The sequence below is a fragment of the Falco peregrinus genome, chromosome Z (assembly GCF_023634155.1).
Source record: "Falco peregrinus isolate bFalPer1 chromosome Z, bFalPer1.pri, whole genome shotgun sequence".
Taxonomy (NCBI): Eukaryota; Metazoa; Chordata; class Aves; order Falconiformes; family Falconidae; genus Falco; species Falco peregrinus.
In genome coordinates this window covers 23,441,815-23,457,241 of record NC_073739.1, presented here as the reverse complement: position 1 = coordinate 23,457,241, position 15,427 = coordinate 23,441,815, and the positions used below count along the sequence as shown (strand labels likewise).

Sequence of the window (15,427 nt, the reverse complement as noted above, 5' to 3'; positions counted from 1 at the left end):
TTCATCTTGTTCTGTAGCTTGCTACTTGGGAAAAGACTGACACTCACTGTCTACAACCTCCTTTCAGGTAGCTACAGAGAGCAATAAGGTCTCCCCTTAGCCCTTCCCAGCCTGTCCTTCCTAAAATGTCTGTATTCCTCAGTTGCAGCCTTCCAGTCATATGAATTATCCCACCACATCTCCACAATCCCAGAGAGGTCATAGCCCTGTGGCTGCACACACTTTTAACTCCTCCTTGTTCCCCATGCAGCGTGCATCAGTGTAGAGGCATGCCAGAGAGACAGCCAAGCACGCCAATTCCCCAGAACATGCTTGAGAGCTTTCCCCACAAGGCTGTTCTGCTTCCCTTATTCCTTATATGCCTGTGCTCAAGGGGATTCTACTTCGTCTGAATTGTGTGGATTGCCTTTGTGTTCCTACCAACCAGGGCACTCGTCTTGCCTGCCCTATCCCCAGCTTTCTTACTTGGTTGTTGAGGAATTGCTCTGTATACCATCATTTCTAGTTTAAAACACCCCCTACCTAATTGGCCAGCCTCTCAACAGGTATTTTTGCCTCATTTAGTCAGACAGATCATGTCCCTAGTGTGTTTATCTCTGATGAAAAAAAACCTCTGTATTTTGGATTCATGTAAGCTCAAGGACTCAGAACAGCATTGAGGTGCAGCTACAGAATTAAAGAAGTTTTTGGTTTAGTTCTTCACTTCTTTCATCAATTTATTTGGCTGATGGATACTTGGAAATTCTAATAAATCAAAATTTTGTTGTGGTGTGTCTTACTTGTAAAGTGTCTTAATGGCAGGTTGTATAGTTACATATGTGTTTTAAGACAGAGTTACCAGGGTGCTGGTGGTAAAGGAGGCACTCATTACACACTTACTAATACTTCACAGTGTGTTTTAATAATTTCTAAAGGATGGCCATCTCCTATGGAAGACAGCTGGCTCTAATTCTGAAATTGCCTGCTGGCAAGGAGGGAAGGTAGTAGCAGTGAAACTGCAGAGTCCATATAACTGAAAAATACAAACATGAGGCATTCGTTTTATTTTTATACTGTGCCTGGTATAGTGGTAACCAAATTGAATGTGCTTCTTAAGTTTATAGTAGTAACAACAATAATAAATACCATAGCTTGTCTGCTGAATACAGTTGGTCCCTGTGGTGATGCCATTCACTGTGGAATCCAAGTGCAGTATGTCTTGGGGGACAATATCTGGTCTTACTGTGCACCATAAAAATAGCTTTTGGAAATCAGTGAGCACAGAAAATTTTGGCACATGTTTCTAAGGTTTGGCAAATTACTAAGTCTTGTAAATTATACTGGAAAACATTGAAGTAGTGTACCTACAGTGATGGTGCCTTCAAATTTTATGGACTTGTTAGTTATTTTGCAAGATTTTTCGTAATGAAGTCTGAAATCTACCATCTACTGTAGAGTTAGACCCCTCCAAAGAGAGTTTTTGGCTGTCAGGTACAAACATGACATTACATAAAAGGAAAAAGCAAATTCTTGGCACGTGTTTCACCTAGGAGCTTCAATTTGTTATACTGGTACAGGCCTTTCTTTCATAGTATCTATCATCTGAAATATGTGAAGTATTTTCAATGGGCAGTGTTGCTGTAGATAAAATGTAAGGGGTTCATTTTGTACAGAGATTATGCTCAGCAAGCTTTAAACTTCAAAGTGTGATGGACAGAACTTTTCTCAAGGATTTGACTCACTAGACTTTTTTTTTTCTCTTTGACTCAACCGCAGCAAAATCGTTTCAACCCTACGGTTTCTTATTTTGGTTGTTGTGTTGTTCTTTGTCTTACCTTCTTTCTTATACCAGTATGTGTTATCTGTAGTTTTCAGTATACAGAAAATAATAGAGTAGTTGACTATTGGGGAAAAAAAAACCCAGTGGTTTATGCATAAAAGAGTTTCCTCATAAATACACAAGGAGCTGCTTTGGCAACTCATGTTGACAAAGTATTAGATACATATTTTTTTTAATTTATTGCCATAGCAATAATTAATACAAATTTTAAAAATAATCATAATTATTGTCATAGCAAAAACAATCAAGGCCTACTATGCTTGCAGATGCCATAAAATAGCTAGAGATTTATCATTTTTCTACTAGTAAATACAGGGAAATCAATAATTAACAAGTGATAATTAGTGTTGACTTCAGAAACACTTAAAGAATAGTGGCAAACAAGGTGGGAGCAGCAGCTCTATCTTCCTGTAATAGACGTGTGGCTTTCCACCATTTTAATGCAAAAGCATCAATTTGTCAATTGTCATACTCCATTGGAGTGACTTTTGTAGTGTGATGCCAGAATACACGAATCATAGGGGGCTCTAAAATAAGCCTCTGCAAAAATCACGCTTTAGAATAGATGATGCTGTTTAACCCAGGGGACCTGTTTGCCATTCTCTAGCTGCTGTACCTTGTGGAGGTTGTAGAGTCTGCTGCTGCTTTTGGGCTTTGGTTCTTTGCTGATGTGGTTGTAATTTATGTATTTTCATCCACATGTCCTATGTTCAGTGTTAGAAGGTAATATGAAGAGGGGGCATACTTGCAGGGGTTATGTTGTATTTACAACCACTGATCCACAGTCTGACAGATGGATGCTAATTTATTTACAGTCATGCTATATCTATACAAAACCACATTTTAATCGCACATACGTGTGTTGATACATGTTGGTTTTATATTTTATATAATATGCATATATAATAAATATTTTTTCATACTTGTTCAACATAAATTAATACATCTATAATAAATATCTATTTATATAAAGAATCATTTTTCAGTAAATACCTGCTGTCTGCCACCTGTGTTATTGTTAACTCCTTTGGGCCAGTCTGCATGAAGGGAAAGCTTCTTGCTTCAAATTACTTGAGTAGCTGAAGTGGTAAAAACTGTTCACTGTGGACTTGCAGATTTGACATTCAAGCCCAGCTGATGACTCCTGTGACAGTAACATGTGTGCCTGTTGTGAGTGCGTACTACGTTTAAAGTTAGATAAGTGCTACTATTAACTGTTAAAAATTGCCTTATGTTTATAAATTCATTTGGGTGTTATGTTGACTACTTTGTGTATTGGGGTATTTTTGAGAGTGCCTGGGGAGAATGGGAAGCCACTTCATTCATAAACAGCATGTAGCAAACAAAATAATGTGAACGGGAGAAGGACAGAGTGTCGAGAAGAGCAGAAGCTTTTCTTGTCAGGGAATGAAATCTCTGTGTTTGTACTCTAGATGCATCAAAACTAATAGATACACCATCATCACCACCCAAAAAAACCTGCTGCAAACCCAGGAGTGTTCTTGGAAGAGTAGTAGTATTCCCCTTCAGGTGACCAAATGGGTCAGAGCCCAGCTAATGAACAGTTCAGCTTTTTGCCTCTAGGTACCTTGAATACTACTTTCTTCATGGGATTGAAAATTACTGTCACTTAATGACTGGAAAATTCTGTCCTGAGTTGTACTAGAGGCTTGAGATCTAGAATTTGTCAAACTCATGATTACACTGTATTTGAGAGTGAAAGTACCATGAGGCAGGGTTTCAGCATATCGTACATTATACTTTATTCAGCATGTAGTATGGCACAGCCTGGTCTTAAATGAGTCTGCATGCTTATTTGGGAGCCATGATTTCTTTAGTTCTTGTATAATCGTCAATAACAATACCATTTCATACACAGTGGCAGAGATGGCAAGTTATAAAATTGCAAATCACATTTGAAAGCATAGTGACACTGTCTCTCCTAAAATATTTTGTGAGTTTTGCTTTATGGGTTATTCAGTTTCCATAACTGAACATATAATATGAAGAAAAATGTTACCCATTGTTTATTTCAGTTGTCTCACGTTACTACTTTGTCCAATACTGCTGTGTTCTTTGATGTATCTTATTGCTAATTAAACTGTATAATTCCATTCTTTAAGTTTATCCCTGAATTACCGCATCACATGTATTTACTTAGTTACTGGTTTCTGAAATACTGTTCGTTAAATACTTTATGGGTTTGAGACTCCAGTGTCTTTATATGAACAAAATAGTAAGCCAGTGATACTGTACGAGTTTGATCACCCAGTAACTAAAGAAGTTTAATTGTACATACATTGATGAAAAGTATGTTTCTGCTCAAAGTTAAAAGAGAAATTTCCATAAAGCAAGGTGAGGCAGACTATGCTGTCATAAGCTGTACTGCTTAAGAACATTGCAGAGCTGCATAGAAACTGAATTGAATATACCAAGTGTTAAACAAATTAATTGAGAGGGATACAAGAGTGTTGTATGTTAAGGTGGCAGCCTCTGAGTCTGAAAATAAGGTTTGGCATCAGAACTAATACTTTGAGAATAACCATTGTTCAGAGGTAAGGTGATACTCAACTCCAGCCTTCAAGCCCCTTCCATGGACAGGATTATCTATGTCTTTCTGAAAATCTGAAATATTTAAACACATTAATAGATAATATTGGATACTGCGCACAGTTCATTAGCACTGCTTGCTAATTCTATTTGCTTTATGAAAAAACTGTGTAAAGGCCTGATTTTTGTGTTGATCACACTATCCCTGTCAGCAGCAGGGACACCATTTTTAATTTTCGCATACATGTATAGAAAACTGGGTTTCCTGAAGGAACTGAAAAAAGGAACAGCTAACCAGATCAGTTGAGTTTGTTTTGATGAAATATCAGATGGATTAGTATCAGGTTATATAAATTTTACTGCATCCAAGTGGTTATTCCTGCACTGTTTGTCCTTAAAGTTTAGAAGGACTCTTACAGTAGAGATACTCTTCTGTTCATGCAGAAATTATTCATCTTTGAATGCAAAGCTTAATTGACCTGTGCTAGCTGTAGTCTGCAGTAAATGCACAGATCATGTGACAGTGCAGAGAAGACAGTTGTTTGTTCCAATTCTGTTACATTTCTGATAGCGATGTGAGCACAGCTGGTGGAAAATGGTGTTTCTGTGTGTCACAGCAAATCCTTTGTCTTGCAGGGCTATAATCCTCAGAGGACACGCTTCGCTTTCATCTTGCAGTTTTTCGAAGCTACTCAGCCTCAGCTGTTAATTTTTGAGGCTAAGGGTTATGAAATGCGAAGTATTGTTCAATGGCTTTGTGAGGTTGCGGCATTGATGCATTCACAGTCTAGAAAGCTTTCGATGGTAGAATGTACTTCTTTTCTTTATGTAATTTCATAAACTCTTACATTAACAGAGAACACCTCAAAGCAAGCATGATGCAGGTTCCCATGATACAGAAAGGCAGAATGAAGGTCAAGGAGCAGCAGAAATCAGTGTGGCCACTAGCAGTACCGGTCAGGTAAATTGATGATTTTGTTTGTTGATAGTATAATTAAATATTTTAAATGTACAATGGTTATGTATGAGTATAATATACCTTATGGTGTTTGTGTGCTTGCTCATTTTAAAAAGATAAGTTTTTCTTCTTTGCATCTATATGTGAGAAATTTCTTGTATTTATTGGAAGGAAATCTTTAGTAAGATGAAGTATAAATATTTGATAATGCAGGGAGCATTTTTCTTTTGTTTGAATGATTAATGAGCCTAATGCTATGAAGGAGATAACTATAGAAAACATATTTTACTGCAGGTGAATTGTAATACTGGAAATATGGTTTAATTACGGGAAATTGTTCAGTTTTTCACCTTAGAAATTATCAATGAAATACCAGTGATTTTTTTTAAAATATAAGAGAACCAAATGGGAGGTTTGTTATTAATGTTACTTTAATATTTTTTTAGATAAAGCTTTGAAACAGTAGTATCTGAGGTAATCTGGAAGTGAGCTGAAATGATTCTAAATAATCTTCTGTTGCTGTTGCTTTTATCAATGAAATACATTAGTGGAATATTTTGAGGGGTGCAGTACGTTCTTGCCTTTAAAACAAATATTTATCAAAATCTGACTTCTGTTTTTGGCTAAAAATACTCTGATTTATTAGTGATCATTCCTTTCATGATTTCGAACTATATCAGACATTCTCACCAGTAATTTGGGTTCTTAAAACTTCACACTACAAATTTAATATTTGAATTTATATGCAAAGTATCTTTGCTACTCCAGGGAAGTAGAATTATTTAAATATTTCTGAAAGTGTCTTGTACAAGAAGATTTATTAGAAAGATTTGTGGTGTGGCTAGAATATTTCACTTAAATAAACATTAAGCACAGCCCATAATTCTGCTTTTGAAGTATGTTTGATCACCATTTGAAATTAAATTCTATCAGGTGTATCTGAGCAATTGCTTGAGGCTTTGATTCTAATTCTTATGGCAGCTTTATTGTTTGGGAAGAAAATAGTTCAGTGCTGCTTTGAGGCTGAAAGCATAATGTATTTAAATAATTGATGCACTGTGGCTGCATCATCCATCTTTAGTGTATGAATCAGTTTTTTCTGGACAACGTATTTTCCAGGGAAGGAAGGAAGAAGGGTTTGTCATGTCTTGGCAGACCTATGCAAGTGGGAGATTAATTCATACTTCGTTTGAGGTCATGTGTTGAGGATTTGTGCAGTTTTGACTTTTGCCTCTTAAAAATGTGTACATCACATAGATTGCTTCCTCCTGGAGGTGGATAGAACCAGGGTGCTGAATCTGTGTTAAAACGGACATCTGGGCGTTATTTAGATTCAATGCAAGTCCAGACAGAGGAGGTTTAATGGATTAGGCGTAACATTTATTTCTGATAAACCAGCTCAATATACTTCAAGCAATGACTGTTCACTGGAGTGCATAAAGTTTCAACCAAATCATTCCGTTCTAATTGGTTTTGTAGTCATATAATCAATGTTAATTGAAATACTGCCAATTGAATCCAGGATTTTTCAGGATTATGCACAAAAGGTTATGTCCTCTTGTGCACCATCTTTCAGATGTCTTGTCTTTTCCATTATGCTCACTGTCCTGCTGCTAAAGTAAATTTTTTTCATACCTTTGTTATGCAAGTTTTGCAAAGGAATTCAGTGAGATTGAATATTTTGTTACGAAAATGTGCCACAAAATATGAAAATCACCTGACAGTAAATGGCAAGCATAGTAAAACAATGAGTGAAAGACAGTAAAACATAAAAGGAGAAAACAAGATGAAGTAGACAGGTAGGAGAACATTTTGTAAAAGAGGCTTCTACACAAGAAGGGTCCATGGAACATCTTGTCGTTTCCCATCTTCTCAGATGAATGGCTACACACCTGACACCAACTAGTTTGTTCACACCAGTCTTTGGGAGTCAGTAAGAAAACTTATTTACTCTTCATTTGGGCATCCTGGCATCCTCAAAGTAGCGAGGCCACATCATAGCTCTGAAGGAAATAGTTATCTGAATCAAAGCTGATACAGTTCTGGGGAAACAATAGGAAAATTATGCTATTTCTGTCTACACCATGGTGAATTTAATAGGTAGTGCTCCAAACTTAAGTCTTTTTTACTTTCTTGCGTGCAGTAACGTACTGAACTTAATGGAGAATTCTGGTGTGTTACATTGAACCTGTATTTCTTAAAATGTAGTTTGAGGTCAAGATGATTCGAAGGGATTGCTTGGTGCAAAAATCTGGGAATTTGTTCCCATATTCTTAGCACTGCAGATCAAGTGACTGAGAAGACCCAATATAATTTTCATTCTAAGCTTTAACATTTTGAGTCATTAATAGAGAAAATAAGGGCTTTTTTTACATAGGAAATATATATTGGAATAAATTGTGTGAATTTAAATCACTCTTGTTATGCTCTTAGCATAATACTTACTCTGGAACATGCGTGAAATGTTCTGGATTCAAATGAGAGATGAGTATAATAATGTGTGTTTAAGTATTGCAGTATAACTAGAATTCTTTTCTGTCTAGACAAACACTACGTGAAGTTATTCCTATCTTTTACTTAGTCACTTTCAACTTCAAATTTAAAATGTTGAACTGTATGAACAGCAAATACTGAAAGAGGAATAGTCTTCTTTCTTCATGGTGCACCTACAAAAAACATAGGAATTATTTTGAAATTTCTTTCATACAGTTTTTTTCAGTGTTACATTTTTTTATGGAAAAAAAAAAAAGATACACATTGATCCAGATAGTTTGAAAATGTTGTTTTGCAAATTGAGCTAATAATTTCATGAACAGGTTTTAGCTTTTGTAGAGGATCAACAAAAGACTGGTGACTACCTCAGCAAAACAGTTTTCTGATACTAAAAGTGTTCGCTACTTAAATGTATAGTGAGTGCAAGGGAGGGTTGTAGTAAGGGAAACTGCACAGGTAAGAAGCGGAGAAAAAGAAAACAAGAACAAAGAAAGAAAAAAGGCAAAGAGTGGATGAAAGATCATAAAAGGCAAAATGTAAATACATCAAGTGGATTAAAAGAGTACAAAGAGGCTAATAACTGAGTCTTGCTAGTACAGGTAGGATCTTTCTATTTACAATTAATTTCTAGAAAAATACAGCAAATAGTCTCAGCATTATTTTATAGCTTTTCGTTAAAAATTAAATAGATTGATCCACTCATAATTTGGTTTTGATATGGACAAATCAAGTAGGGAGTTACCCCTTGTCTAGATGAATCTCTTTTTATTTGTTAGATCTTGCATACCTGGTTGTGTTCTGAAGAAGTACAGGCTTACTTCTATGCACTCCGTAATCTGACATAAAAGTTGTGGCTGCTTTTTTTCCCTTCTGCAAAAATTATAATTCGTTGTGCAAACCCCACTTCTCCTCCTTCTCGGTGGAAATAGTAATTATAAAATAATCCTATTGAAAATGCAATACTATTGAGACTTAATTTCAGGAAGAGAGGTTAATAAACCCCAGTCTAACAGTAACCTCTAAGTGGTGTCACAGCAGAGGACCTGACTTAGCAAAAGTTAAGTTGACGGTTCATGACTAAGTGTTGAAACTGAATTAGGCAGTAGTTGTTTTTTCACTCAGACTTTGTTTTATACTGAATTGTTGTTTAAATTTGTAGGGTTCTGCTGCTCGAATGGACCACGAGACAGCCAGTGTTATGAGCTCTAGTAACAACTATTCTGTTCCTCGTAGACTGACAAGTCACCTGGGTACCAAGGTAACCGAAGATTGCAAACCACAGGTCGCTAATGCTACATTTTTACTAATACAATAACCTCATTGTTTCTGCTAATAGTACTACTAATAGCTGAACAATCTATCCACGCATAGTAATTTTATGGAGTTAAAATTACAGAATATTTTTTTCACCTTTTAAAATATATGCAGAGAAATCCTTATTTTTTTAACTTGATCAGTTAAGAGTTGTTACGGTAAGGAAAAAATAATTGCTAGAAATTACAAGAGTATCTAAAAAGCTTGTGGTATTGATTTATAATCCATGATGAAAGCTAACGCTTATAAGAGCAGTTCTTTGAATACTTTTCCAGAGTCTAAATCCATGAAACAGATGCAATTGTTAAGGAATTGAATGGATGACAAAAAAACCCCAAAGTTATGTAAGCCCTTCAAGGTGATGAATACCTGTTCACAAAAGACTGTGCTCAAAGTATGTGCAGCGTGAAAAGAGAGGGGGTAGAAAAGGGGAAATCTGTTAACACAAAATTGTGTTTATGAACCATTGAAGTTTATACTGCCTCTGGAATCGGCAGCAGTATAGACTATCGGTGTGCTGAGCACAGTCTTTTGGGAAGCAGATCCTGTTAGCTTGACATAGTATTAATTACTTAAAACAGCGTTACAATGTTGTAGTTTTGTTCCTGCACTGTATGCAAGTTCCAAGTGGAGATGACATCAGCTAGTCTGTCTGTCTGCAAGTTTTCATTGCAAACTGTACAATTCCCAAAAGCTGCAAACAGGAGAGCCCTGCAGGTAGGGAAAGGGACTAAGTGTGAAAGGATACAGGCAAAGAAACAGGTTGAACTGAGTGTGCTGTGGGTGGGAAAAGCTGAATATTAATGCCAGAGAAGAAGGAAAAAGTGTTAGAGAATCATAATGGAGGAATGCATTTACAAACTTAGAAAGAGATGTGTCTGTGGGCAGTGTGTGTATACAGAGACACAAAGTTATTTTTTTAGGTTTTCCTATACTATTATTTGCTGCAAACTGAAGGCCAGATTTTGGTGGCTTCTTCAGCTTTATTCTCTGACAAAAACTTTAGCTTCCAAATCCAAATAATACTAGATTAAAGGTGCCACTGGAAATATCTGTCAAGAGGCATGCTTAAAGCAGACTCAATTCACTCTCCTTTAAGAATCCAAGTGGTTTGTTTTAATGCTATTATTTGATTTTCCCCAGTCAAGAAGACAGGATCTCCAAACTGGGATGATAGGCTGTCATAAAATTGGCTTCTTTCCAAGACTCTTTCAGTGGATTTTGCATGTGATCATACAATTTCACATGTTAAGATTTCTATTGCTTCAGCAATCCCATACTGTTTAGAGAAGTACATGTTAACAAACCTGCTGCTTAGTCTAGCCATTGCTATCCAGTTTTTTTGTAACTTGGTATTTGTACTCATCTTCAGGTGCATTTGAATTGTCTCTGAAGAAACCAAATAAAATCATTCATTGGTCTGGTAACCAGTGCAAATATCTAGTTCCTACTGGAAAACTTTACCTAACAGTCCAAAAACTCATTCCTTCTTAAAAAAAAAAACCCCACACACTGCTACTTTACAATTCCCTTTGATAGTTTCTTTATGTTGTGTTTTGATTTTGAATGTTTCTGTTTATCTTGGCTTTAGGAGTTCGGAGTTTCTAGGTAGTATCTAAAATCATCCTCTACATCCTGTTACTCTACTGAAAGTTCACTAGAACCAAATGCATTTCTTGATGTAAAACCATTACTGAAGAAAACAAGAGTGGGAGAGACAAACCAAAAAGTGCATTGACCACTACATTACATGACGGCCAAGGGAATCCCTCAAAAACTGCTGTTTTTTGATGAGAAATTTGGTTACTCCAAATTAAATGTGTAACGCTGAGTTTGCATGCCCTGATTTAATTTTACAGATGCTCAGTATTCTATTTATGTATTAAATGAGCATTTGTTTGCTTTACTGGTTTTATCCCTGTAAACTTGAAAAAGTGTTAATTTAACTCTTCAGTTTTGCATTTGCAATAAATAATCTTGTCCATATGCAAATTAGTCATTGTAACAAAAAATGTTAATTTGAAGAAGTTTTAAAGGAAAACTTTGAAATACATAGTTGGCAGGTTTTTTAGCTTAATTTAAACTTAAAAATTCATGTAATCGTCCTTATCCTTTGTCTGAATTGTTGTATCTAATACCACACAACAAAGAGTTTTTCACTGAAGAGCATCTTTACATGAAAGTGTGATTCATACAGAACGCAGGTTTTTTAAGACAATTAATTTTAAGTATATTTTTAGATTTCTCAAACTGAAACACTTTCATTAGCATGTTTATTTAATCTTCTTGTACAATGGAAATTTGAATGTCTTTGCTATTGGTTGTAAAGATTAATACAGTTACATACAGCTACCACCCACTTCTTCTGGCCATTTAACGACAAAGTAAGATTTTTTAATTATGAAAGCTGAAGTAGTAGTAGTATGTAGTTATTTCTAAATAGCACAGGGGTTTTGTGCCATTAAATAAGGGGGTTTTGCTCATGTGTACCATTCAGATTTCATTTCAGCTTAATTTTATGTGTATTTTTTAAATGTAACTGTATTTTTAAAATCATTTGACCTGCAGGTGGAAATGGTGTATTCATTGTTATCAATGCTTGGTACTCATGATAAAGATGACATGTCAAGAACATTGCTAGCCATGTCTAGCTCCCAAGACAGCTGCATAGCCATGCGTCAGTCTGGATGTCTTCCTCTCCTCATCCAGCTTTTACATGGCAACGATAAAGACTCTGTCTTGTTAGGAAACTCTCGTGGTAGTAAAGAGGCCCGTGCCAGAGCCAGCGCAGCACTGCATAACATCATTCACTCCCAGCCTGATGACAAACGAGGCAGACGGGAAATCCGTGTGCTCCATCTTCTGGAGCAGATCCGTGCTTACTGTGAAACGTGTTGGGAATGGCAGGAAGCACATGAACAAGGCATGGATGAAGACAAAAACCCAAGTAGGTTCTGCAAGCCATATAAAAATTTTTCAAGGATATATTGAAAATAGTGAATTTGCAGAAAGTGCAACTTTAATCTGACTTGTTAAATGTGAGTTTTCCTATATATATGTGTGTGTATGTGTGTATAGATTTGTTGGGGTTTTTTTAGTTGAGGTAGTGTTAGGAAATCTTACCTATTACAGTTATGATACCCAATTTAGAAACTTGTTATTTAAATCATAGACCTTGGTGTGCTTTCCAGATAATAGTTCTAGTGGTTTATATTTATAATGTGTAAATCAATATTGAATATGTACTCCATCTATTTTACGTTTTAATGAATAATGAAGCATTTAGGTAAATAATGCCAAGTTGTTTTTCATACGGGTGTATTCAGGAGATGGCACATTTCATGTAGGACAGGGACAGAGAGCACAAATTAAATAATCTCAGTCTATTCAATATCATATGAACTGTTATTTATAATGCATGTAAGAAAAATTTCAGTATTAAAATATGAAAGTGACACTGTAAGGGAGTTTTCTCAGGGAACAGTCAGAAAAAGGATATAACCTTCTGCATTGCTTAGCTGCTTTTATGAATTGAGGGTATTTTGTAATACTGTCTGTAGGTGTCTCTTGAGAGACGTACCACTGAAATCAGTGGGCTTTGTCATGGGTTTTGGAGTTACTGCAAGAGCCATGTAGCAGGAGCAGTGCTCTGAAGATGATGTACTGATGTACCGATGTACCGATACCATTCGAGCATTAGCCAGAATCTAACTCACAAAAATATGGACTTAAAACCTCTCAGTTAGAGAGTCATAGTATACTGTAGGTTGGAAAAGACCTTTGAGATCATCCAGTACCAAAAAAAAAAAAAGTTTAATTAACCATTCATAAGGACATAATACCCAAAGAAACAGCATCACATTAAGTGACATTATTTAATACCATGAGAATATTTAACCTTACTGATTTGTTTCACTAAGATTATTAATTTTTAAAAGTAATATGATAATTTTTGTACTGGGAGTCATATGTCTTAATGCATACGTTCAGGATTCTCCCTAATTTCTTTTTAGCATCAAATATATTTCTACTACACACATTTGTTAGTAACATTCTTAACTAATTGTCTGTTCATGGATTACTGGGAAAATACAAACTCTGAACAAAACTGATTTGTTTTAAAATTAGATTTGCTTTGGGGTACTTAATAATCTAGGCAAAATCGCCTAGGAAATACTAATTGTTATCTATTTCTGGATCAGTGCCTGCTCCAGTGGATCATCAGATCTGTCCTGCAGTGTGTGTTCTGATGAAACTTTCATTTGATGAAGAACACAGACATGCAATGAATGAACTTGGTAAGGCCAAATGTATTTCTCTTGACTTTCTTCGGAAAGCTTTCTGGAAATGCTCACACTTGCCATGTACCTCACTGGTACATTTTTTTTACTGCTTTTTTTACTACTAGTTTAAACAGATCATCAGTTTGTTTGTGTCAGTTTTTGCCCTCTAAGTGATGAATGCAGTTTAAATTAACCAGACCATATTGCAGTAGATAAATTTTGTCAGTTACACTTCCTGGGATGAATTGTGAATTTTGGAAGAGCGTAATTATTATGGAAATATGTGCAATTTTAGAAGTATTGGACTTATAATGGAGAATACTTTCAATGGTGGGAGATTTTTTATTGGTGTCTTGCGTTTGTTTTGTTTGTCCTGAGTTGGTTCCTGTTTAACAGCCTGAATTTTTTAGTTCATGTCAGTAAATTCTGTGCATGGAATTTTCCTTAATTTGCCAATTTCGTAATCAATGAAAATATTTTATTTATTTTCCTCAGAAAATAATTTCAGTGGTAATAATTAAATCAGTAATACTCAGATTTACTAAATAGCCTTTTATGTAGCTGGTATGAGTTAATTGGTAAAACATGATTTTGGCTGGGTGGAATTAAAAGATGAGTGTACTGCTAACTTTCTCGTAATTCCTCCTGTTCCCATTTTGCCCTGAAACCTCAATGTCGTGTTATCATACCTTTCAGCTGTTACTAAGTACAAGATTCAAGATCCAGAGTCAGTATTTAACAGTTTATCTCTCTGAGCATTCTGGTTTTCAGTTGTTTGACATTTGTTGTATACATAAAAATGCACTTTGTTCATTGGTATGTATGATAGAGTACAGGTATTATTTATTTTCTTACTTGTTTGTTTTCAAAGGAGGCTTGCAGGCCATTGCTGAACTGTTACAGGTGGATTGTGAAATGTATGGACTTACAAATGATCACTATAGTGTTACCTTAAGGAGGTATGCTGGAATGGCTCTGACAAACTTGACTTTTGGAGATGTGGCAAACAAGGTAAGAGTAGAATTTTAAACACAGTAATTTCAGTTAATGTTTGAATTGTAATTCTCAAGGTGGATGATGAAAGTCTCCAGGATAAGTTACTGAGTTTTGAGCTCAAGACAGAAGTTCAAAATATCTGTCATTACGTCCTGTTTCTGACAGAGAGCACCAGAAACTGAACTTTGTATGATGCGAGTATAGTATCAACTCTCATACTAAATTAAAAAACGTCACTGAAAGTAAGGATTTTATCTATTGGCTTAATTTTTTATGAGCATTAGATTCGTATAGCACATAATGGCTGTGGAACAAAGATTACAGATAGTGGCTGTTTTTTCCGAGAATGTTGAACTAATACTGCTAATTGAGTCAGATTTTGTAAAGTTGTCAGTTACTTAACAATACTACTACTTTCTGAAATCTTGCAAATTTCCTCTTCCTTCAGGCTGGAGCTTGCTTTTAAATATTTGGAATGTATCTGGCTCATAATGGGCACTACTTCAAATTATTATAAGAGAAAGTAGGTTCTATAATTTCTGACAAGGGCCCTGCTTTCAAAAGATGGAAAGTTTCAATTATTTCTTGCCCCAGAGTTTGCCAAGCTATGGAACTTACAAATAACTTTGTACTGAGAAGACTTTTATCCTTCTGCTCTAGAGGAAGACATTTCAGGAGTGAATGGAAATAACAGGCTTATATGACTTGGGTTTTGTTCCAAGTTTTAGCCAAGAGTAAAGCATAAGTCCTTGCTTCAGATTGAATCATAGAATAGTTTGCCTTGGAAGAGACCTTAAAGATCATCTAGTTCCAGCCCCCCTGCCATGGGCAGGGACCCCTTCTTCCAGACCAGGTTGCTCAAAGCCCCATCCAACCTGGCCTCGAACACTTCCAGGGATGGGGAATCCACAGCTGCTCTGGGCAACCTGTTGCCCAGAAAATGAATTGCTTCACAAAAGATTTGCTCTTTATATCATGCAATTTGTAACCACTACAGGGCTGCAGTTACTGGGT

General features: G+C 35.8%; 1 protein-coding gene across 2 annotated transcripts in view; it reads left to right on the top strand.

Moving 5' to 3' along the window:
* APC (APC regulator of WNT signaling pathway) overlaps positions 1–15,427 on the top strand; it is a 102,842-nt gene that overhangs the window by 70,259 nt on the left and 17,156 nt on the right. Inside the window, exons 8-12 of one of the 2 annotated variants that reach the window (XM_055790265.1) lie at positions 5,226–5,330; positions 8,980–9,078; positions 11,703–12,081; positions 13,337–13,432; positions 14,289–14,428. In XM_055790265.1, the coding sequence (XP_055646240.1) occupies positions 5,226–5,330; positions 8,980–9,078; positions 11,703–12,081; positions 13,337–13,432; positions 14,289–14,428 (819 nt within the window). Of the gene's footprint in view, positions 1–5,225; positions 5,331–8,979; positions 9,103–11,702; positions 12,082–13,336; positions 13,433–14,288; positions 14,429–15,427 lie in introns of both variants that reach the window. The other variant, XM_055790264.1, reaches the window with a different exon arrangement.